The sequence below is a fragment of the Ochotona curzoniae genome, unplaced genomic scaffold, assembly GCF_017591425.1.
Source record: "Ochotona curzoniae isolate NIBS_2020 unplaced genomic scaffold, NIBS_Ocur_1.0 contig_2210, whole genome shotgun sequence".
Classification (NCBI taxonomy): domain Eukaryota; kingdom Metazoa; phylum Chordata; class Mammalia; order Lagomorpha; family Ochotonidae; genus Ochotona; species Ochotona curzoniae.
The window spans coordinates 34,771,820-34,794,866 of record NW_024465369.1 but is presented as its reverse complement, the minus strand read 5'-3'; the positions used below and the strand labels follow the sequence as shown (position 1 = coordinate 34,794,866).

Below are 23,047 nucleotides of genomic sequence, written 5' to 3'. Positions count from 1 at the left end.
CAATTTCACACTTGTAATAGCTGGGACTAGAACTCAAGTCTGAGGTCTCTCTCCTTTCCTCCTTTCTACTGTAATACACTCTTCTCCCCCAACATTGTTTTAGTTTAAATCATTAAAGTGTAGTATTTTGGTTCAGTTTTTTTTTCCTTCATTTAAAAAATGAGCAGTATTTTTGACTGCAGATTTATTACATGCAAATATTTCTGGGCTTGCTTTTCTTTTCTTCTTTTTTGAAGACCATTTACTTATTTGAGAGTTAGGAGGGGAGACAGTGATCTTTCATCTGTTGGTTCACTCCTGAAATGTCTGCAATAGTAAGGGCTGGGCCAGGCTGAAGCCAGGGCTTTGTATGGGTGTTCCCTCTTGGCCCAGGGAGCCAAGTCCTTGGGCTGTTCTCCACCGCTCTCCTAGGCACATCAGCAGGAAGCCGGGTGGGGAGTAGGTCAGCCAGGGCTGCAGCTGGTGTCCAGCGGGGAGCAGGTACTGCAGGTGATAGGCGTTGGCATTGCCTGGCAGCGCTGTGAAGGCTGGTCCCGGGCTTTTTTTACTTAAATTTCTTGTGGTTGCTTTTTTCCCCTTAGTTTTTCTGTTTAATTAGTACTTTTAATATATGCACAATATATATTTTTTTATCTTAGGTTTATTCAGAAAAGTTGAGAATGTATCATTTTGTCTTAGGCTTAGTGGTTTTCTTTGGACTCATGGTCTCCATTGCTTGGGTTACTGTTACCTGGCTTCTTGAGATTTGGGAGCTTGGGCAGTGTTTACTCAGACTTGTCATTTGGATTGTATTGATTTTCAGGGAGTTTCTTGACCACTGTGCACTGGTGGTTGAATATGTGCATTTATTACTGTTAAGTAAAGTAATTAGGTGCTTGTTTTTTTGAGAAGACGGAGTTGAAGAGTATGACTTTCAAGTTGGGTATTTAATTTTAAAATTTAAGTTGAATGAATTTAAGTGTTTGTATTTGCAAGACAGATTACTGTTTTAGTTCCATCCTAGAGATTTGTACAGGGTTCACAGTTTATCTGCTTTTAATCTTTTTCTGCCTTTGTTTCAGTCTCTTTCACTGGGCCTAAGTTTATAAAACACAGATGTGATTGCACCACTTGCTTATAAACCTTTTATGGCTTTCATTTACTATCTGTAGGATAAAGTCCAAACAATTCAGCAGGATCTATGAAGCCATTTACAGGCCTTGATAAAAACGTCTAGTCTGTTTCTGGCTACTTTTCTTTATGAATATGAACTTTTTCTGGACCTCTTTAACACCATACTCTATGTTATCCTTTAGGGGTTTTGTCTGTGATTTTGATGGTTACTGTACCTTTACTAGTGCCTCTACTTCCAGGTAGCTATGATCAGATCTGTTGCTTCAGCTGCCTCTTCTACATTCCCAGTTAGTGTACCAGTCATGTGGCTGGTCTGGGCCACTTTTCTTACTATGTTAGCATGGATGTGTGTCAGCCTGGATAGATGGAACCATTTGATGACAGGGATTGTGTGTACCGTGAGAGGTTGCACATTACATGGCTTATTTCCTGTTTGAGTATTAAACTGGGCTTCATCAGTTGCAAAAACACATTTCCAACTAGATGTGCAAATTATAAAGTGAGGTTTTTAAAAGAAATTTAAGATCTTTTGGTTCTATGATATTTGCATTAAAATGTATGAAATGGTTTATGTTAAGAGAGCAGTGCTTGTCCTAGTCTTTTTTTACAGTCACTGATTCCCGTTGAAACCCTATGTTTTCCTCCACTCTTGCCCAAATCATGCCTCCTCAAAGCATTGGTATGCCGTAAAGCCCAGTCATCAATCCTAGATTGACAGCGCTCACTAGATATGTTTTCATTGGTGATACTTGTGAGGTTATAGAAAATGATAAGTAAACTGAGAAGTGGACTAGAGATAGTGTACAAGCTTTTCATTACCATAACAAAATAGCAGAGGAAGAGAAGAGGTTTATAAAGAGAAGAGGTTTATTTGGGGCCAGGGTTCAGAGACGTGTGAGGGACAGGCACCTTGTCAGATAATAGCCTTCTTGCTGGCAGAGTCCTGTGTGTCTGTGTCTCCTCACAGAGCCATCAGGGTTCAGTCATGTGGACTGCATCCCAGACCATGGCACTTAACTTTATTTTGATAAATTTGATAAATTACGATGTGTTGTACCTTCCTTGTTTTTACCCCTGGCATTAGAAGGTGTAAGTAGTTTATAGTATTCAAGGCCCTGTGTTAGGCTTAGCCTAGTTTTAAATCTTGGCTATTTGGTATGTGATTTTTATCTTTCACTCTTCATTGTTAAATAGGAATAATAACTAACACTTATTCTCATGGGATTGTCTTGTCTTGGCACATAAAAGCTCAAATGTTAGACTCTATTGTTAATATTCCCTTAAAAAAGATCTACTTTGGACATTGACAAGCAGAATTTTACTGTTTTTTTGCTTTCCACATGGGGATTTTTTCCTATCTTGCTTAATCCATAGATATGAGGATGATATGTGAGATTCTGGCAGGTCACAGAATGGAAATGTGTGCCTGGTATCCTGCTACGAAGTTAAAATAGAACCCTAGGTGAAGTCGTGCTATGTATCCGCCAGCGTTTAGAGTCGAGAAATACCTTTCAGATGGACTTGCTTTGCCGTGTGGTTTCAGGGTGATAACCTTCTCTTGTAAAGTTTTTTCTAAGTTTTCAAATACTTTTTCTGGTAATGTATGGGAAAAGTAAGTTTGTTGACTTGCTCATGGAATAACTCTAGCTATGAGTGTAATCTAAAATATATTGGTGCTTTAGTTATTTAATCAAAGCTTAATAAAGCAATAATGTAAAAGTCCTCTTAATTTGGATGATTTACTAACATTGCACGTGTATTCCTATTTTGGGGGCACAGATGCAATGTACCTCATTTGGTTATGTGTTTGTAGCAGTAATACACTTTTAAAAGCTCCAGTAGTTGAGAAGTTTGGTTTGAACTATTCATAACCTTCTCTAGCCACCTTCACTGATTTGGTGGGGTGGGGATAAAGTAGAGGTGTTAAAGATTATAGTTGAAAGAACATAGATGAGAGATGAGAAGATTAATTTGTAGTTGTGTGAGAAAAGAATATTCTGAGATTTTTTTTTGCACTGTTCAAACGGTTGGGCTGTGTTTGCAGTAACAAAAGTGACGTGATAATTATTGCTTGTGTATTTGAAATCTGTTACTAAGGTAACTTTGTTTTCAGGTAGTAGTATTTATATCAGTTTGTAAAGCCTTGAGTTTTCACTTAAATATACTACCAACATATCACAACTTTTTTTTTTTTCTTTTATCCAGACAGGTGATTTGGCTTCTACACAGTTAGGAGGCGCACCAAATCGCTGGGAGGTTTTGTCAGCCACACCTACAACTATAAAAGATGAAGCTGGTAATCTAGTGCAGATTCCAAGTGCTGCTACTTCGAGTGGGCAGTATGTCCTTCCCCTTCAGAATTTGCAGAATCAACAAATATTTTCAGTTGCACCAGGATCAGATTCATCAAATGGTACCGTGTCCAATGTTCAATATCAAGTAATACCACAGATTCAGTCCACAGATGGTCAGCAGGTCCAGATTGGTTTCACAGGTTCTTCAGATAATGGGGGTATAAATCAAGAAAGCAGTCAAATTCAGATCATTCCTGGCTCTAATCAGACCTTACTTGCCTCTGGAACGCCTCCTGCTAATATCCAGAATCTCATACCACAGACTGGTCAAGTCCAGGTTCAGGGAGTTGCAATTGGTGGTTCATCTTTTCCTGGCCAAACCCAAGTAGTTGCTAATGTGCCTCTTGGTCTGCCAGGAAATATTACCTTTGTACCAATCAATAGTGTTGATCTAGATTCTTTGGGACTCTCGGGCAGTTCTCAGACAATGACTGCAGGCATCAATGCCGATGGACATTTGATAAACACAGGACAAGCTATGGATAGTTCAGACAATTCAGAAAGGACTGGTGAACGGGTTTCTCCTGATATTAACGAAACTAATACTGATACAGATTTATTTGTGCCAACGTCCTCTTCATCACAGTTGCCTGTTACGATAGATAGTACAGGTATATTACAACAAAACACAAATAGCTTGACTACTTCTAGTGGGCAAGTTCATTCTTCAGATCTTCAGGGAAATTATATCCAGTCGCCTGTTTCTGAAGAGACGCAGGCTCAGAATATTCAGGTTTCTACGGCACAGCCTGTTGTACAACATCTACAACTCCAAGAGTCTCAGCAGCCAACCAGTCAAGCCCAAATTGTGCAAGGTATTACACCACAGACAATCCATGGTGTGCAAGCCAGTGGTCAGAATATATCACAACAAGCTTTGCAAAATCTTCAATTGCAGCTGAATCCTGGAACCTTTTTAATTCAGGCACAGACAGTGACCCCTTCTGGACAGATAACTTGGCAGACATTTCAAGTACAAGGAGTCCAGAACTTGCAGAATTTGCAAATACAGAATACTGCTGCCCAACAGATAACTTTGACGCCTGTTCAGACACTCACGCTTGGTCAAGTTGCAGCAGGTGGAGCCTTGACTTCAACTCCAGTTAGTCTGAGCACTGGTCAGTTGCCAAATCTACAGACAGTTACAGTAAACTCTATAGATTCTACTGGGATTCAGCTGCATTCAGGAGAGAATGCTGACAGTCCCGCAGGTGAGTCTAAGTTATGTCATACACGAAATAAATTGAAAATAATATACATGGAAACATTGTATTTTAGGGGTTGTAAGATAAGTAACTGGCTCTTGCTAAAGATCATGGTACGTTTTTCTGTGTTTCTGTCTTTCTATCTGTGTTGTTATCTTAAATGGTTCACCTTTGAAAGTTTGGAAGTATTGGAAGTTGAGAATCCATTTTTCTTTGTATCAACAATGATGCTTATAGGTTTTCCTTAAAATTGTTTTTGTTTTGACTTCTATGCTCATTGGTATCACCAAGCATTATAAAATGTTTGTTTGGCAGGTAGAATGTCTTGGTTGGCTTTGGTTGTGATGTGAGTTGTTGGTTTATGTATTATGTTTTTTCTTGGGAACCAGGGCAGCACAGTGAAAACACGATGCTCGGAGTCAGGACAATTCAGCCACTAGCTAGCTCACTGTGTGGCTGTGGTCAAGTTGCTTTTCTCTTGCAAACTTGCTTTCCTCATTGTATAGAATGGGAGTGTAGGACTGGGTAATATAGGGTGCTTTCTAGACCAGAAGTGGGGGAGGGAAATCTTTGTTTTGCCAAGGGCTGTTTGGGTATTTATAACATCATTTGTGGGTCATGCAAAATTATCAACTTAAAAATTAGCTGGGTATAGATTCATTGAATTTTGAGCCTTGCCTGCGTCTGTCCTGACAGGGCTAGAACAGATGATTTTTCTGGGTCTTAAACAGCCCATGGCAGGTCCTGTCATCCTTCATCATGTTCCCTCTCCTACCCCCACCACTCCGAATAGTTGATTTTTTTTTGATGTTGGGTATTAAGTTTAGCCATGCTAGAGGATAACTATTGACAGTGTGGGTAGTAACTTCAGAAATCTACTCATGTGATGTTGTACAAGATTCACACAAAACAGTTGGAAAAAGAACTATTCTAGCAATGTTATTTATCTAAGATAATATTTCATTCAGTGTTTCATTATGCAGCAAATCCCAAATTTATTACTGTAACTTTTCTACTTTGTACTTGAGTTTCTATGGAAATACTGCATTAACAGCCTTCTACTGAGTCAGTGATTCCAAACTTTTATTTTTAAGATTTATTTTATTTTTTATTACAAAGTCAGATATGCAGAGAGGAAGATCTTCCATCCGATGATTCACTCCCCAAGTGAGCGCAACGGCTGGTGCTGTGCTGATCAGGAGCCAGGAACTTCCTCCAGGTCTCCCACATAGGTGCAGGATCCCAAAGCATTGGTCTATCCTCGACTGCTTTCCCAGGCCACAAGCAGGGAGTTGGATGGGAAGTGGAGCTGCCGGGATTAGAACCGGTGCCCATGTGGGATCCTGGCATGTTCAAGGTGAGGACTTTAGCTGCTAGGCCACGCCACCGGGCCCTCCAAACTCTTAAATCGAAGTGATAGAAATAACTCCAGTCACCATTTAGAGATGGCCTTAGTTTTGAGAAATTTCATGATATATGCATATAAAATTGAAATTATGTAGAGCCTCAGATCTGTATTTGGAAATCTCTGATTTTGCATTTGTGCCTTGTGAAGCTGTGGTTTAGAGGAGCAGTCCTCAAAGTTTGATCTGTAGACCTGTGAGAGGGCCCCAGAGATCTCTCCTGTCCAACTACTCTTCATAACACGAAGAAAACATTAGATATTTTTACTATGTTGACACTTAACAGTTAAAGAAAATTTTCGGTTTCAGTGAAAAATGACTTTTATGAACCAGTAAATATATTTTTATTAAAATTTCATCCTGAGTGGTACATGTCTCTTTGAAATAATAGTTTATGGGATATAATTCACATAGCATAAAATTCATCCCTTAGAAAATACAATTCAGTGGTTTTTAATATAGTTACAGACTTTTCTAGCCCTCAGTACTCTAACTTTAGAGCATCTGTGTCACTCCAGAAAGCAGACAGCAGCGGGTACTTGTTAGCAATGACTCCCCACTCCTCCCTGTGCTCAGCCTCTGGCAGCTATTCAGGCATCTATTTTTGTGCCCTTAGGTTGGCTTTATCTGTGTTTGCCTGTTACTTCATATGAATGTAAATGTACGTGACATTGCCTTTAGCGTCTGGCTTCTTTGATTTGGTAAAATGTTTTCAAGGTTCATGTGTATAGTAGCAGGTGTGAGAACTTCATTTCTTCTTTTCTGATGAATAATATTCTGTTGTGTGGCTATTTACTACATTTATTTACCTGTGGATAGACATCTGGGTTGTTTATACTTTTTGCAGTTATGAATAATGCTCTTATGAACATTTGTGTATAGTTTTGTGAAATACATTTTCTTTTGAAGGCTGTATCTGGGAGTGGATTGCTGGGTTGTATGTTGTTTAATTTCCTGAATAACTGCCAGACTATTTCCAGAGTGCGTGCCCTTCTGTGATCTCAGTGGCAATGCATAAGGGTTCCAGTTCCTCTGTCTCCCCACTTCTGCTTGTTCTTCACCATCATTTTTTACTGTAACTGTTCTCTAGGAGTGAAGTGATATCTCATTGTGGCTTTGATCTGCGCAGTTCCTGCTGCATGTCTTTATCATTTTCTTGGTGACGAAATGGGAAGTATACTTTAATATAACTTCTGTTACCTATCAAGATAAGTATCCCAAGATAGTTTATGGGATAAACTATTCCAAGATAGTTGTCTTGGAAAAAAAGTGTGTTACCCCTTGTTGTGCAGTTGTGTCAATTGCAAGCAAAACTAGATGGTGTTTTCACGAATGTTTTTACTTGAAAGAATGATGAACTTTAGTTTTTGAACCTCACTAAGTGACAGATATTTCCTCGATAGATTGAGGTGACCCTGTCACAGGCAGTCATAGTATTTGCTGTCAGTGATAAAATTTGGGCTTTCCAATGAAAAATTGAGTTGTTAGAAAAACTGTTTATCTGAAAGGCAGAACAAGAGAGAAATACCTTTCATGCACTGGTTCAGTCCCCAAATGGCAGCAACAGCAGGTCTAGGGCAGGCCGAGACTGGGACCTGGGAATTCCATCCTGGTCTCTCCTGTGGGCGGCAGGGACCCAAATATGCGGGTCATCTCATATTGCCATTAGTAGGAAGCTGAATTGGAAGTAAGCAGTTGGGACTTGAACTATCGGTGTGATATTGGATGCTGATGCCTTAAGTGGTGCCTTAATCCTGTGCCTTGATGCCAGCTGCTAAAATTAGAATTTGGGGAAACTAAAGAGATGAACCGGTGATACTAATAAGTAGGATTTTCTTGATGTTGTGTTATAATGGGATGTGTCAGTGCTTCCAAGATGTATATGGAAGCTCAGTGAACAGTATTTTTCAGTTTGCCAGCCATAATGTTTCAAAACCATGCAAGGGTAAAAGATTAATTCAGTGTGTGAGACCTCTGAAGAGTTTACTGATAAGGTTCAGATAGCTGCAGCTGTGGTGCTTGCGTCCTTATGGTACTATTTCGAGCCCGTCTGCTCCTCTTCTGATCCAGCTCCCTGCCAAGGTGCCTGGGAAAGCAGCAGCCGGTGAGTGAAGCGCTCTCCCCCACGTGGGCGACCCAGATGGAGCTTCTGCTTTGACTTGGCTGTTGGTGCTGTGGGAGGAGTGGACCAGCGAATGAAGACACCCTCTGTCTCTCTGTGCAACTCTCTCAAATAAGTAGATCAGTCTTTAAAAAAAATTCAGCAGTTGTCAAATTTGGAGTACTACTAAAGAATACCTGTAACTGACTAAAATGCCGGGTTATTTCTTTTTTAGCATACGAATCTTAGCATAACTTTTTATGTGTTTCAACATAGGTCATATATTGCAAGAAACTGAATGTAGAAACACATCTTGAGACTCTGTAGATGCCTTAGTCTTGATATTATAGATTTGTAAAAATGTGAAATATTACTTTTTATCAAACCTTTATTGTTTTGGAAAATGAGTTTTTATTGTTAATTGATGTTAGTCTGTAAGATTTATTTTAGAAATGCTCTAAAATTTAAATTTTATAATTTCTGATATGACAAATAATCCCATAGTATGTTATACACACAAATATGTGTGCCCTACATGAAAAATAAGCATTACTGGGGGCTTTAGTAATACTATTTATTTATTCTTTAAAATGTACATTTTTATTTTGAATTTTGAATTATGTGGTAAAATTTCGTGTAGGCTGGGATTTGCCCCCAAACTCCCCCAACAGACTTTCCCCATTTTACTACAATGGTGTAGTCCTTCATAAGGAATCATAATTCTATCAGTCTCTTATTTAAGTGTACCCCAACATTGTTGGCACAGACAATGTCAGACAGTCCAGCATCCCATTGTCTACACATGTCCAACAGTTTCATTGGGAATCCATCTTCGTCTGAAAGCAGGGATGCATCTTCCATTATTCCCCCCACATCCGGATATGATAGTTGTTGTTGTGGATGCTCTAACTCATACCATTTGTTGACCTTGTTTCATGGCTTCTCAGTTATGGAAATGTATAATGTTGGAGTACTGGGGTCTATCATATCCACTAATATTTAAATGTTTCAAAGAAGTCCTGAGGTCAAAAAATTTGAAGAATCGTTTTTGAATCAAATTTTTTAAAGATTTTGTTTATTTTTATTTTTAATTTTTATTGGAAAGATAGATATACAGAGAAGAGGAGAGACAGAGAGGAAGATATTCTGTCCAAGATATTCGTCCCCAAGTGACCACAACAGCTGGAGCTGAGCCAATCTGAAGCCAGGAGCCATAACCTGGTCTCCCAAGTGGGTGCAGGGTCCCAAGGCTTTGGGCTGTCCTCAATTGCTTTCCCAGGCCACAAGCAGGGAGCTGGATGAGAAGCAGGGCCACAAGGATTAGTTAGAACTGGCGCCCATATGGGATCTCGGCACATGCAAGGCGAGGACTTTAGCCAGTACGCTATTGCGCCAGGCCTGAATCAGTTTTTAATTTAAGTGAATTTCATATTATGGAGTGCTGTACTTAATTTTGTGGACTTGGTAAAAAGCAATGAGTACTTCAGTAATTTATTTTCAAAGCTGAATAAATCTGAAATGTGGAAAGACTGAATTAAATACAAAATGGGGTTTTTCTTTGGAATGATAATTTAGTTTATTGAAATAAAAACTAAAAAAGGGAAATATAAAGGAGTTTTTGGTTCCAGTTTTAAAGCAACCAGGAAATAATTTGAGAAAGTAAGTTAGTACAGTATTTGTTTAGTAAGAAAAACTAGGAAGTTTCCATTTTGTAGCTATTATGAAAAATTCTCTCTTGGTCTTTTTATTGACAAGAATGATTTTTTCCCCGGAAGACTTATTTATTTTATTTATTTATTTATTTATTTATTGGAAAGTCAGGTATATAGAGAGGAGAAGAGACAGAGAGGAAGATCTTCCATCTGATGATTTACTTCCCCAAGTGAGCACAACGGCTGATGCTATGCTGGTCCGAAGCCAGGATCCAGGAACTTCTTCCGGGCATCCCACGCGGTTGCAGGGTCCCAAGGCTTTGGGCCGTCCTCGACTCCTTTCCCAGGCCACAAGCAGGGAGCTGGATGGGAAGTGGAGCTGCTGGGGTTAGAGCCGGTGCCCGTATGGGATCCCAGTGTGTTCAAGGTGAGGACTTTAGCTGCTAGACCACGCCTCCGGGCCCTGACTTATTTATTTTAAAGGCAGGTTAACAGAAAATGGGAGGCATAGAGATTTTTCATCCACTGTTCATTCCACAGATGGCCATGGTGATTGGGTCAGGACCAGGCTGAAGCCAGGAGTCAGAAACTCTGTCTCGGTCTAGCATGTGGGCAACAGGCCCCAAACACTCATGCCATCTTCTGTTGCTTTCCCAGGCACTTTAATGGGAAGCTGGACCAAAAGTAGAGCAATTGGGAATTGAATTGGCTCTTCTATATGGAATTTCTTGCTGGAGTTAACAGTGTTGGCCCAAAAAGATACATTTTGATCTATCTATTTCTCACTCAAAGAATCAGTTAAAAGCTGTCTGTGTTGGGCCGATGACAGCCTAGTGGCTAAATCCTCACCTTATATCCTCTGGGATCCCATTTGGGCACCAGTTCGTATCTCAGCTGCTCTACTTCCCAGCCAGCTCCCTGCTTGTGGCCTGGGAAAGCAGTAGAGGATGGCCCAAGATCTTGGGACCCTATACCTGTCTGGGAGACTTGGAAGAAGCTCCTGGTTTTGAATCAGCTCAACTTCAGCTGTTGTGGCCACTTGGAGAGTGAACCCAGCAGATGGATCTTTATGTAGCTCCTTATTTCTGTAAATTTGCCTTTCCAATAAAAATAAATCTTAAAAAAATTATTTGTGTTAAGTGTAGCATGCATAGATAAATGCTTGAAAATCTGACATTGTTTGGACTTTCCTTTTTGGTAAGTTTGAATTTAACAGTTTTCTAAAATATAGGAGAAAACTTTTTAAACCAGGGCTCTGGAATTTGTCTTTTGTTTTTGAACCTCCCCTATAGGGAGAGGATTGTGGCTGCTGTTTTGCTATGCTGGTATCCCATATTACTCTGCCAGTCTGATGTTGGAGTGCTGGTTCAAATCCTATTACTCCATTTCTGATCCACCTGTCTAAGAAAGCAGTGGAAAATGGGCCTAGTGCTTGAGCCCTGGCCAAGTACTCCTCCCCATGGGAGGCCTGAAGGGAGTTGCACACTTCTGTCATGCCTTCCCCAGGCCACTGGCTGTCATTGATCAGATGAAGCAGTGGATGGGATAGCTGTGTCTTGCAAGTAAAACAATAAACTAATTAATATCTTTTTTTTCCCCTTAAAGCTTCACTTTAACAGAAATGACTTCTCTTACCACCAATGATTTAAGTTTTGGTTTTTCCTCGATGGAATACTTTTACTCTGAGGAGTCAGTCCCCAACTTATCTGGAAATATGGCCCATTTGAGCCTTTGAAATTTCTTTACATTTCTGACCCACTGGGAGATGCATGCTATTTATGAGAACTTCTTTGGAGTCTTATTTTTGTTTTGTTTGTCATTGCTTTGTATTTGAACCTGCGTGGGAAGGAGCAAAGTATGCATCTTCTTTAGACAGAAAATTTCTCCAGATTTTAAGATCTAGTCTCCTGAATCTTGGTCGGCTACCAGGTTTTGTTTTACGTAAATATAGTTTTACCCCTCAAGATTGGGCATATTTAAAATTCATTCAGGTATTTGAAATAGGAATGAAAAAAGATTTTTTTTTTTAACAGAACTGGGATGCCTGGTGGTATTCTCCATTTTACAATTTTTTTTTTAAAAAAAGATGTTTATTTTTATTGGAAAGGCAGATATACAGAGAGAAGGAGAGACAGAGAGGAAGATCTTCCATCTGCTGATTCACCCCCTAAATGACTGCAACAGCTACAGCTGATCCAGTCTGAAACCAGGGGCCTGGAGTCTCTGCTGGGCCTCCCATGTGGGTGCAAGGAGCTGGATGGGAAGCAGGGCCACTGGGATTAGAATCAGTGCCCATATGGGATCCTGGCACATTCAGGGCGAGGACTTTAGCTGTTAGGCTACCACGCTGGTCCCAGGAATGAAATTTAAAGAATGCATTACTTCTTTGAAACAAACTGCCTAATGTTGAGAATTCCCCATTATCCATGGAAAACTGGGTATCTGTACTAATGTTTTTAATTGGAGTAGAAGCAATGCACAGAAAGATTTAAAAAACATTTATTGGAAAGGTAGATTTACAGATAGGAGAATCCTAGAGATCAACCTTCCTTCCACTGCTTCACTATACAAATGACCCCAGTGGCCAGGCTGGGCTGCTCTGAAGCCAGGAGCCTGGAGCCTCTGGGTCTCCCATGTGGTGCAGGGTCCTAAGGCTTTAGGCCATCTGTTGCTGTTTTCTGAGGCTGCTAGCAGAGAGCCGGATCAGAAGTGGAAGCAGCCGAAACTTGAGGCAGTGTCTGTAGGCAGAGGTTTAGGTTGCCACTGCACTGACCTCATAAATACTGCTGGGCAAAAGGAAAATCTCTTGTGTATATCTACTGTGTCAAGGACAGAGTTTAAGTGTTTTGGGTTAATATTCATTCTTACAGTGATCCTGTTGCTATTGTCACAGATTGGAAGAAAAAAGTGCTTCAGTTTTGTGGCTATAGGCTTTGTGCTTCCTCCTATAATACATTACCTTGGCATTTTATTTCTTAATTCATACCACCATTATACATTTGTTTCTTTTGATTTTGGGATAGTGTGTTTCATTTATGAATAATCAAACTTTACTCCCTCACATGCCAATAAGTAATGCAAATTAAAAATCTGGGGTTGATGGAAGTCACCTCACATGTGACTTGTCTTTCCTTTTCTTTTTTTTTTTTTTAAGACTTACTTTGATTTGATTACTTTGAATTGAAAGAGAGAGATTTTTTTTTTTCCATCCACTGTTTCCCTCTCCAAATGCCTCTAACAGCTATAGTTGAGCCAGACCAATGCAAGAAGCTAGAAATTGCCTCCATGTCTCCTGTGTAGATGCTGCTGCCTCCCAGGTACATTAGCAAGGAAAGAAATTAGATGTTGGAGAAGCCAGGTCTGGACCTAGGCCCTCTGAGGTGGGTGTGGATATCCAAGCAGGCCCCTTGCTGTAGGACATCCACTTCGCAATGGACTCAGATTGTGCTAAGTGCCATTGTGACCCACTGACTCAGAACACTCACACTCGCTCCTGACTTGTGGTTTTTATTGGAATGCTTTCTTTGATAACATTGTTCTATATTGCTTTTCTATATACTTTTATTCTAGGAGAAGAATTTTATTATAGCTTGTTTTCCAAGCTAATTGGTCATATTAGTGAGTTTTAAATTTTACCCAGCTTTATTTTATGAGGATATTTAATATGTGATAGTTTTTTTTTTGTTAACAATGTTTTGTTTATTTTGACAATATGTGATACTTTTTATACTTCTCTGTTGAGTAGTGTCATCAGCATCACAGCTAACTAGTCTGTCATCATTCATCCAGTCAACAGATGTTTGAGGATCTTTTAATAAGATATCCCAGGAGATATGTTTAGATTGTTTAACTGTAATGGTGATACAGAGTATATTCACCTAGTGTTCTAGTAGGTAAACACAGTGAAGCGAGTGTGATCTTTTTAAGTAACTGGTGCTATGAAGAAAATTGAATATGAAAGAACCATGGAGGATGGTAGATTTTGGTTATAATAGGGTGATTAAGAAATATTTCCTCATAAGGAAATGTAATTGGACTGAACATTGAAAAAAGAACTAGTCTTGTTGAGATCTGTAGGAAAGAGTGTATTCCAGGAAGAGAGGGTGAGCAAGGTGTCTAGGACTTAGTGTGGGATGTTAGAAAATGAGGTTTGGATAATAGAAGTGTTGGGGATTAGGTATCAGATAATATAAGCTGTGGGGATTTGGGTTTTATTTCATTTTAATAGGAAAACATTGGAAAGTTTTGAATTTGGCATAGTTTGATTTATGTGTCAAAAAGATGGTTCTGGCAGTTGGCTGAGGCAGAGGAAGCCCAAAGCTGACAGTGATCTGGGCTAGAAGGGATGCAGAATTTGGCTCATCTAGTAATACGGAAATCTGGGGAGGATGGGGTAAACAGGGGATTAAGAATTCTGTTTTGATTATGTCAAAATGTGAAATGCCTTTTAGATACCCAACTGGATGGTTCAAGTTAATTGTTGTGTATCAAATGTTGGTGGTCTGGTTGGGCCAGAGATTGATACGTACATAGATATGACCAATGAAATCATTTGAGTCTTAGCTTGTAATAGTACTGTTAGCAGTTAGAAATATTTTAAGGGGCTTTAAAAAATCTTCCCCTCTCCCCCTTCCCCCCGTTGGGAGTACTGAAATATGACCTGGTAGTTGGAGGGAAGGACTTTGACTGAGAGAGAGTTTTTCCGGCAATGTCTCAAAAATAGGGAGTTGCTGATAAGGGGAAGAAGGTATAACAAAGCCTACAAAAATTTTTTTTAGAGTTAGTTTCTTTTTATTGGAAAGTCAGATATAAAGAGAAGAGGAGAGACAGAGAGGAAGATTTTCATCCGTTGATTCACTCCCCAAGTGGCCACAATGGCCAGAGCTGCGCCAATCCAAAGCTAGGAGTCCAAAACCTCTTCCAGGTCTCCCATGAGGGTGCAGGGTCCCAAGGCTTTGGGCTGTCCTCACCTGCTTTCCCAGGCCATAAGCAGGGAGCTGGATGGGAAGCAGGACTGCTGGGATTAGAACCAGCATCCATATGGGATCCTGGCATGTTCAAAGCAAGGACTGTAGCTGCTAGGCTACCGCACCGGCCCTACAACAAAGTTTTTGCTAAGTTTTGAAGGTGAAATGCAAGACACAGGTAAGTGGGAGGATAATGATGTTGCCATGGGAAATACACAGGGAAGAGCTGTACAGATGAAAATAAGTTGGTTGAGAGATACTTCTAGGCATTAAATGTTTCTCATTTCCCTTTGTGATAAGCAGCGTGAATGGGCAGGTATTAGAAATTTGAAAAGGAAGGTGGTGTATGAAATGAGAATCTGAAAGTTGGAAAGTGAAATGTAGCATTGCAGCAGTCCTGGTACCCACTTCCATCAGCACGGCTGCTTTGACTCCCGTAACCTTTACCTGCTGGCGTGTGTGTGCAGTGTAAATTCTTCTTTGTTCCCTTGGAAAATCCCATTTTTAAAATGGCCTCTGCTATATTTTTGTGATCTACTCTCTATTCTCACTCCCCCTTTCAGAAATTAATTTATTTCCTAGATTCAGCATAGTTCATAGAATTATAAGAATACAGTGATACTTTTCATTCAAAAGGCAGAGTCCATTTTCATGTTGTTAATCTGGTTCTGACTGGCTCCCTAGGCCATTGTTAAACCTCTGATGTGTTTTCCATATATTGGATCTTTCCTTTTACCAGTACATTACAATTTTTAAAAATGAATTACTTCTTTAATAAGTAGATATCTAGCATAAGGTAAAAGGTCAGAGATATGGAAGACTAATGCCTCTTAGTCTCTTTCCCCCCTTACTGTGGTCCTTCACTTCCTTTCCTTAGTTTACCTGTGGTTGCTGTTTTTTTATGTGTAGGATATCTGTGGTGTAAAGATGCAACTACAAATATTGCCATCCTGTATATTCTCTGCCGTTCCCTGAAATTGTATCATTTTAATGTTCTATTTAATTTGGGAAGTTTTAAATTGGATACCTTGATGTAATAAGTATACAGCAATCTTTTTCCCACAAATTTTGTAAAAATTATTTTCATTGGAAAAGCAGATTTACAGAGAGACAGAAGTAAAAAACGATTATTAAAAGCAAAGAGAGTGAGTGTGAGTGAGAGAGTGAGCTTTCTCTTCCATTTGTTATGTTCGCTCTCCCAATGACTGCAACAGCTGGGACTGGGCTGGGTTGATGTCAGAAACTTAGAGCTCCATCTGGGTCTCCTGCAGACTTTACAGGGGACTAACTGGGCTTTTGGTTCAGAATTAAAGCAGCCAGGACCCATACAGGATGCTGGTGGCAGATGGCAGCTTAACCCGCTGGGTCCCAATGCTGGCCCCAGCAGTTTCATTCTTACCAATGACAATAACAGTATTTAATAAATGTCTTATAAGTTGTTTGGGAAGATCCTTACTGATGTGTATTTATTTTAAAGATTTATTTACTTGAAAAGACAGAGCTAGAGAGATAGCTTTCATCTGCTGGGGAACTCTAGCAATGGCCACAGTGGCCATGGTTGGACCAGCCTGAAGTCAGAGCCTGGAACTCTATGTAGGTCTCCTAAATGGGTGCAGGATCCCAAGCACTTTGTGCCATCTTCTGCTACCTTTTTTGGCCCATTAGCAGAGAGCTGAATTGCAGGTGGAGCAGCTGGGACTTCACTGGTGCCCAAATGGAATGCTGACTTTGCAGGTGGCAGCTTATTAATCCACTAAACCGCAATGCTAGCTCTAACTGATGTGTATTTATTTTCAGTCTTAAGATCATGTGAATATATTTGCACAGATATATAGTTTTATTTTACTTGGAACAATATACATCCTGAGATATAGTTTTCATGTTTTTATTGTAATTCATCAGTTCTGATTCCTAGGTTAGAGGACATAGGCATTTTTAATTCTGGAAAATACTAGAAATTGTTCCAGTATTTCCTTTATGTCACTCATTTTTCCTAAACACAGAACTTGTTACTGTTTTCTGTAAAATCTTACTGGGAGCCGGTGTTGGGCCTAGCGGTTCAGATTCTGGGTGAGGTGCCTGTATCCAATGTTGTGTGTGTCGGTTTGATGCCTGACTCAGCTCTCTCCTGCTGCAGACCCTGGGAGGTGGTGATGTTGGCTCTGATGATTGAGTTCTTGCTACAGATGTGGGAACTCTGGATTGAGTTCCAAGTTCCCAGCTTTGGTCCAGCCCAGTTGTGGGCATTTGGGGAGTGATCTATATGTATATATCTATATCTATATGTCAGTATATCGATATATCAATATGCATCTCTCAAACAAATAAAAATTACCCCTCCCCAAATAAACCTAAAACAGAACCCTTAAACAGCTTCACTGACTCTGTCAGTGCCTTGGGTATATGGAGAGCTTTTTTTGTGTGTCACATACTGGAAATGTGATAATGCTTGCGTTGATTACTGATGAATTTCTCTACCTCTCCACTGTTGATACTTTGGGCCTAGTGGTTCTTGGTCCTGGGGTGTGTCCTCTGCTTTTCAGGAGGTTTACCTTAGCTCTACCTCCAGTTATCACAGTAAAAAAATGCCCTTGCATCTGGAAGACTAAATCTCTCCTTTGCCTGTTAACAGCTGCTGGGCTAGGCAAGCATACAGGTACTTTAATGTAATGTGTTGGTCAGTGTAGTAATATTGAGCCACAGCACAGAGAATAGAGTAACCTTCTCGTTGACATAGCTCTAAAGTTTAGCTTACATGTGACCTTGTCCTGTGACTTTTCTTGCCTCCTTTGAATTACAGGTTAGTATTACTTGCTTTCTTTGTTTTGTAGTATACATAGTTAGCAATGTTTGTCTTTTTGGATTCAAAATCATTTTTTACCTTTTTTGTGAATGCATAAATAACTTTCAGTAATAGGTACAGAAAATTTGGATGGTAATATGTCTTGTAAATTTTATTATTTGCTTTGTTCAGATGTGTTAGATGCACAGTATTCATTTTATGCCATTGCCAATTGTGTAATTATGTTAAATTTGTAGTCTTTAAAAGATCCTTGACTTACAGAACCATGTTATACAAACTAACCTGTAAATTGATTGGGGAAGGAGGAGGAAAGGAGCAAAATAGATAATAGCTCAGCCTTTTTATGAGGGAATTTAGTAGACGAATTACATGTTACACCCATAGCTGCTTTCAGTACAACAAATTTCGTGTATTTATATTAAGAGTAACAGGATGAGAGATTTAAAAGAGTCAGTTCTCTGCAGGTAATTCACAACAATGTGTATAACGTGGAGGAACTTCTGAGTTGTAGAGGAACAGAATTGTCAGATGTTATTGAAGCTGGGTGAGGGGTACGTTGGGGTCTGTTGCACTGTTCTGCTTTTGGTTGTTATTTGAGATTTTTTTTAAAAATGCTTTTGAAATTATTTGAGCTGTTTGTTTTTGATGAATGAAAAGTTTGTTTTGCTAGACATTTTAAAAACTAAAATTAACATACAAGTAAGATTGGACCTTACTTCTGTGTATACATCTTAATGTGTGGTTAGTGAGGCTTATTCACAGTAGCAGTTTGAGCAGGGTGTGAATGCTTGGGCTCCCTAGTGGGCAGAGTATTTTTGGTTCTGTGAAGGCCCTGTTTAAACTGTGTTCCTGCTTTATCTTCCCGTATGAAGAATCCTTTGGATAAACTTGAAGGGACTAAAGTATAGTGCAGTGATCTTGCTTTTTTTTCCCCCCTTGGATATGAAGGATAAAGCCATCTACATTTTTATAAATGCTGTTGGTGCTTGGATTTTGGCAGCTTTACTTGGCAAAGTAAAGGCTCAAGAACTTGAGATGAGACGAATGTTTCTCAGTGTGAACCTCTGTCTGATCAAATAAGTGAAGTTTGTATGTGCTCATGTTCTTGAGCTTACTGATTTGTTGGGTGCACTTGAGCAAACACAGTAATCAACAGTACACACCCATGTAGCTGGAAGTGTTAAGTCAGTGTAAGTGGGAATAGAGGCAGTCCATACAGGAGACAGTTACATAACTGAACATGACCTCAAAAATAAATTGTAAGGTGTTGGATATAGTATATTAAAATTTCTGAGGAATCTTGTAGAAAATAAGCTTGACTGGTTAAGCAAGGAAACAGCATCCTTTTTCTTGATTGTGCCTTGTTCAGACTAGTATTTCCCCTGGTTAATTGTGAAGAACTATTTGGAGAAATGCTGTAATAATGATATAGATAGAAGTTTGGGCTATTTGCTATCTTGTGGCTGATAGGGCATATGTATTTGAGAAAATATGCTAAGAATGCTGCTGGGGAAAGGATTTTCCTAATTTTTTAAGTTGACTTAAGAAACCCTTCGAAGTTTTTGAACATGAATATATTAGTACTTGAAATAGGTGCTCATGCCCGGCACAGTGGCCTAGCAGCTACAGTCTTCATCTCGAATGTGTCAGGATCCCATATGGGCGCCGATTCTAATCCTGGCAGCCCCGCTTCCCATCCAGCTCTCTGCTTGTGGCCTGGGAAAGCAGTTGAGGACGGCCCAAAGCCTTGGGACCCTGCACCCGCGTGGGAGACCTGGCTCCTGGCTTTGGCTTGGCGCAGCTCTGGCCATTGTGGCCGCTTGGGGAGAGACCCATTGGACAGAAGATCTTCCTCTCTGCCTCTCCTCCTCTCTGTATATATGACATTGCAATTAAAAATAAAACAAATCTTTAAATAAAAATAATAAGAAAAATAGGTGCTCATCTCAGCAATAGGTTAGAATGAGACAAACCAAGAGTAAAAGAAGGTAGGAGGCCATTGCAGTGAAACAAAGATGAAGTAGAGAAAGGAAGAATTCTATACATCTTAAATGATTAGTTTATAGGATTGGTGACCAGCTATTGGGAACAAGTGACATGAATCCGTTGCTTAAAGAAGAGTTATTGGCTGAGTTGTGAGGAGGAATGAAGCAGGAGTGGTAGAATAATGCTAATCTTTGAGGAGTGTTTGGTAGCAGAGGTGGAGAGCAGAGCTAAGGATGAATTTCTGTGGGATAGAGGTGATGACATAACTGAGATCATAAACTGGGCTGAGGAAGTTACAAAAAATAAAATGTTTTAGGGGGGTTTGGATATGGAGTGGGGAGTGTGTGACTAGCTGGTAGTATATTAGCATCACTAATAAAACATTCTGGAAAATGGAACATTTCCTACCTTTCCTAAAGTATCCATCCCTACAGTGATCCATCCCTACAGTGATCCTACTTTCCTGACTGATTCCTCCCCCCCCCCCACGCCCCAACTTGTTTTGGGATAGTAACACTTCAGTGGTAAGAGGAAAGTAGTATTTCTCTTCCCCTGACTATTGGGAAATTCAGCTTGAACTTAGTGGATAGTTTTGGTTTTGGTTGTTTCGTTGGTTGTGTTTTATTTAAGTTTGGTTTTTTTTCTTTCCAGAAAAGCCTCTACATTGGCTGCCTGTAAGTTGTGTATATTATGATTGCTGCTTTATTTAACAGAATTTATTTTATTTTATTTTGGTTAAAACATTCAACTTTAAAAGCAGTGGTTTTGCAGAGAGGATAACTGCTGTATGAAGCCAGTGTACATGTATATTACTACATTGGTTTGCTAAGCAAGGTTTGCTGTTAAATTTACGTAAGCCCTTCCTTGTAATGCTCATTTATCCCCTATCACCTAATTCCCAGCTGTCCTACAGTTCAGATGTTACGGGTTCTCCAGTAGGCCGAAGTTCTATCTTGAAAGCAGAAGTGAAGATGAAATAGAAGATAATCACCTGTTTTTGCTGAAAAAGGCTTTGGCCTTAGACATGTGAAAACAAAGTTAAACTTTACTTTAAAACTTTATTTTTTATTTGAAAGACATTTTGCAGGGAAGAGACAGATTTCTCCTGTCTCCCGGTTCAATCCCTAAATAGCTGCAAGGTCCAGAGCCATGCTGATCTCAGGCTGGGGGGCAGGAGCTTCTACTTCTCCCACGTGGGTTTAGGAACCTAAGGAATTGGGCCATCTTTGCTGATTTCTTAGGCTTTAAGTAAAAAACTGGATGGAAAGTGGAACTGCTGAGACATGAATTGTACCTGTTCATGGCTTTCTGCTGATGCTGCAGGCAGAGGCTTAGCTTGCTATGCCATAGCACCAGCCCTGACTGTTATTTTATTTGCTGTTTGAAGCAGGTTTATACCAAGGGAAAAATGAAAATTAGAAAATGGAATTTGAGAATAGAGTTTAAATGTTTTAAACTGTGAGTATAATAAGTCATCAGCACACTTCACCTAATACTTTATTCCTGGATACGCTTACCACATTGGATGTAGCTGTCTAGCTTGCTTTATCAATGAAATAGGCCATAGTGACTACTCTGATAGTATTGATCTGTAAGGGAAGAAGCATACAGTGCGCCCTTAGTTGACCTGTGATGGCTGATTTGTGATGGATCTAAGATAGATAATAAGATAGTAAGCTTGTTTTAAGTCAGTGATTGCAAGAGCGATGGTTGCCAGTTGAGCTTTGCTCTGTGCTCTCTTGTGTGGTTGTCTTTGGTTCTGTGGTGCTGTATAGTTAAGGTTGGTAGGCTTGATCAAATAAATGTAAAGTGCAAATGGAAAGTTGAAGAGTTAGTGTAACAATGGAATGGAGTATCAGTTTTTATAGTGATGGCAAGATAAAATGTAACTATTGAAATAAGGGGTTAAGTGAAGTATATTATTAATTTCATTGCTTTTTCATGTTTCTCTGACTCCTAGAAGTTATACAATGCTTTTCATTGTGTTTCTGTTGGACAGCACTTGCTATAGCTTGTCCTGACTAAAATAAAAATTGATACAAGATGTGTTCCAGCAAAAAATGTCTATTGTAATATTGGCTTAAAGATCAGTCAGCTGGGAACTGATACTAGAAACTGGGAAGACAGCAGCTTTATCAGATAGTTCTAATGTTTGATAAAGTCTGGATGCAGTGAGGTGGGGAACAGGAAATGTATCTAATGCACCTGCTTGGTAGGCAGCTTTACAAGGTGAAGTTGGAAACTTGTCATATTTTAACTGTCTGTGTCTTCATTTGACGATATATATGAAGAGATGAGCTAGAAAATAATTGGTTTGCAGGTAGGAATGATTATAGAAGTCTAGAACATTGGAGATTAGTAGTAGAAAAACCAACTACTGCTAGTCAGTGAAAGATGAGACTCGGAAGACTTGAACAGATAATCACAACTCAGTCTTTTGGCAGTTACCACTGCCATTATTAAAACTTCTGAATAAATTAAGACAACTTAGAATATTGTCTACCAACTAAGAATAAATGTACACCAAGTGATTAGTTTTACTCACTTGGAATAGAAGAAAGGGTCTAAAAATGTAGATTCCCGAGGCTTGGTGCGGTGGCTTAGTGGCTAAAGTCCTCACCTTGCCGGCCTGGATCCAGCATGTGCACTGGTTCATATCCCAGCTGCTCCACTTCCCATCCAGCTTCCTGCTCATGGCCTGGGAAAGCAGTTGAGGATGGCTCAAAGCCTTGGGACTTTGCATGCACTTGGGAGACCAAGAAGAAGCTTCTTGTTCCTGGCTTCAGATCAGCTCAGCTCTAACCATTCTTGCCACTTGGGGTCACTTGGGGAGTGAACCAGTGGATGGAAGATCTTTCTCTGTATCTCCTTCTCTCTGTATGTATGACTTTCCAATGAAAATAAGTAAAACCACTTAGAAGAAGCTTCTTATTTAAAAATAAATGTAGATTCCGTCCTATAGCCATAAAGTCAACTCAAGCTACCCTCAGTTAAGTAGAGAGAAACAGATATGCATTATCATGGGGGCATGACAGGAGAATGTAGTAAATCTAAGAAGTGTTTCTTAGAAAAATGGTGGTTGTAGGTATTGGAGCTTAAAAATAGCTGGAATCGAATAGGTAAGACGCCTTCTGAATTTTTCAGGGAATCGGCAGTACATTCAGTGACAGAAATCTGAAAATGTGATTTTGAGATTTAATGATCTTGCTTTCCGTCCCATCCTTCCCTAACCTGCTCGCCTAAGGAGGGACACTGATAGTCACTGTACTTGAGGTGGAAGAGAATAACACTAGGCAAAATCCCCCCGGGGGGCAGAGCCAGGAGCCACTGAGACAGAGCACGTCCCCAAATCAGAGCCTTCTGTGCCCCCACTGAGAGAACACCCTTGCACTGTCTCCTCAGTGGAGGTTATGAATCATTGCTATGAATCAGTGATTGTTGTGTCCCCCTTCCTCTCTGGAGT

The 23,047-nt window shown here is 39.8% G+C and overlaps 1 protein-coding gene across 2 annotated transcripts in view; it reads left to right on the top strand.

The window, feature by feature from the left end:
• SP3 (Sp3 transcription factor) overlaps window positions 1-23,047 on the top strand; it is a 49,018-nt gene that overhangs the window by 5,665 nt on the left and 20,306 nt on the right. For both annotated transcript variants that reach the window (XM_040971730.1, XM_040971731.1), the window contains exon 4: window positions 3,319-4,678. In XM_040971730.1, coding sequence (XP_040827664.1) covers window positions 3,319-4,678 — 1,360 coding nt within the window. The remainder of the gene's footprint in view (window positions 1-3,318; window positions 4,679-23,047) is intronic.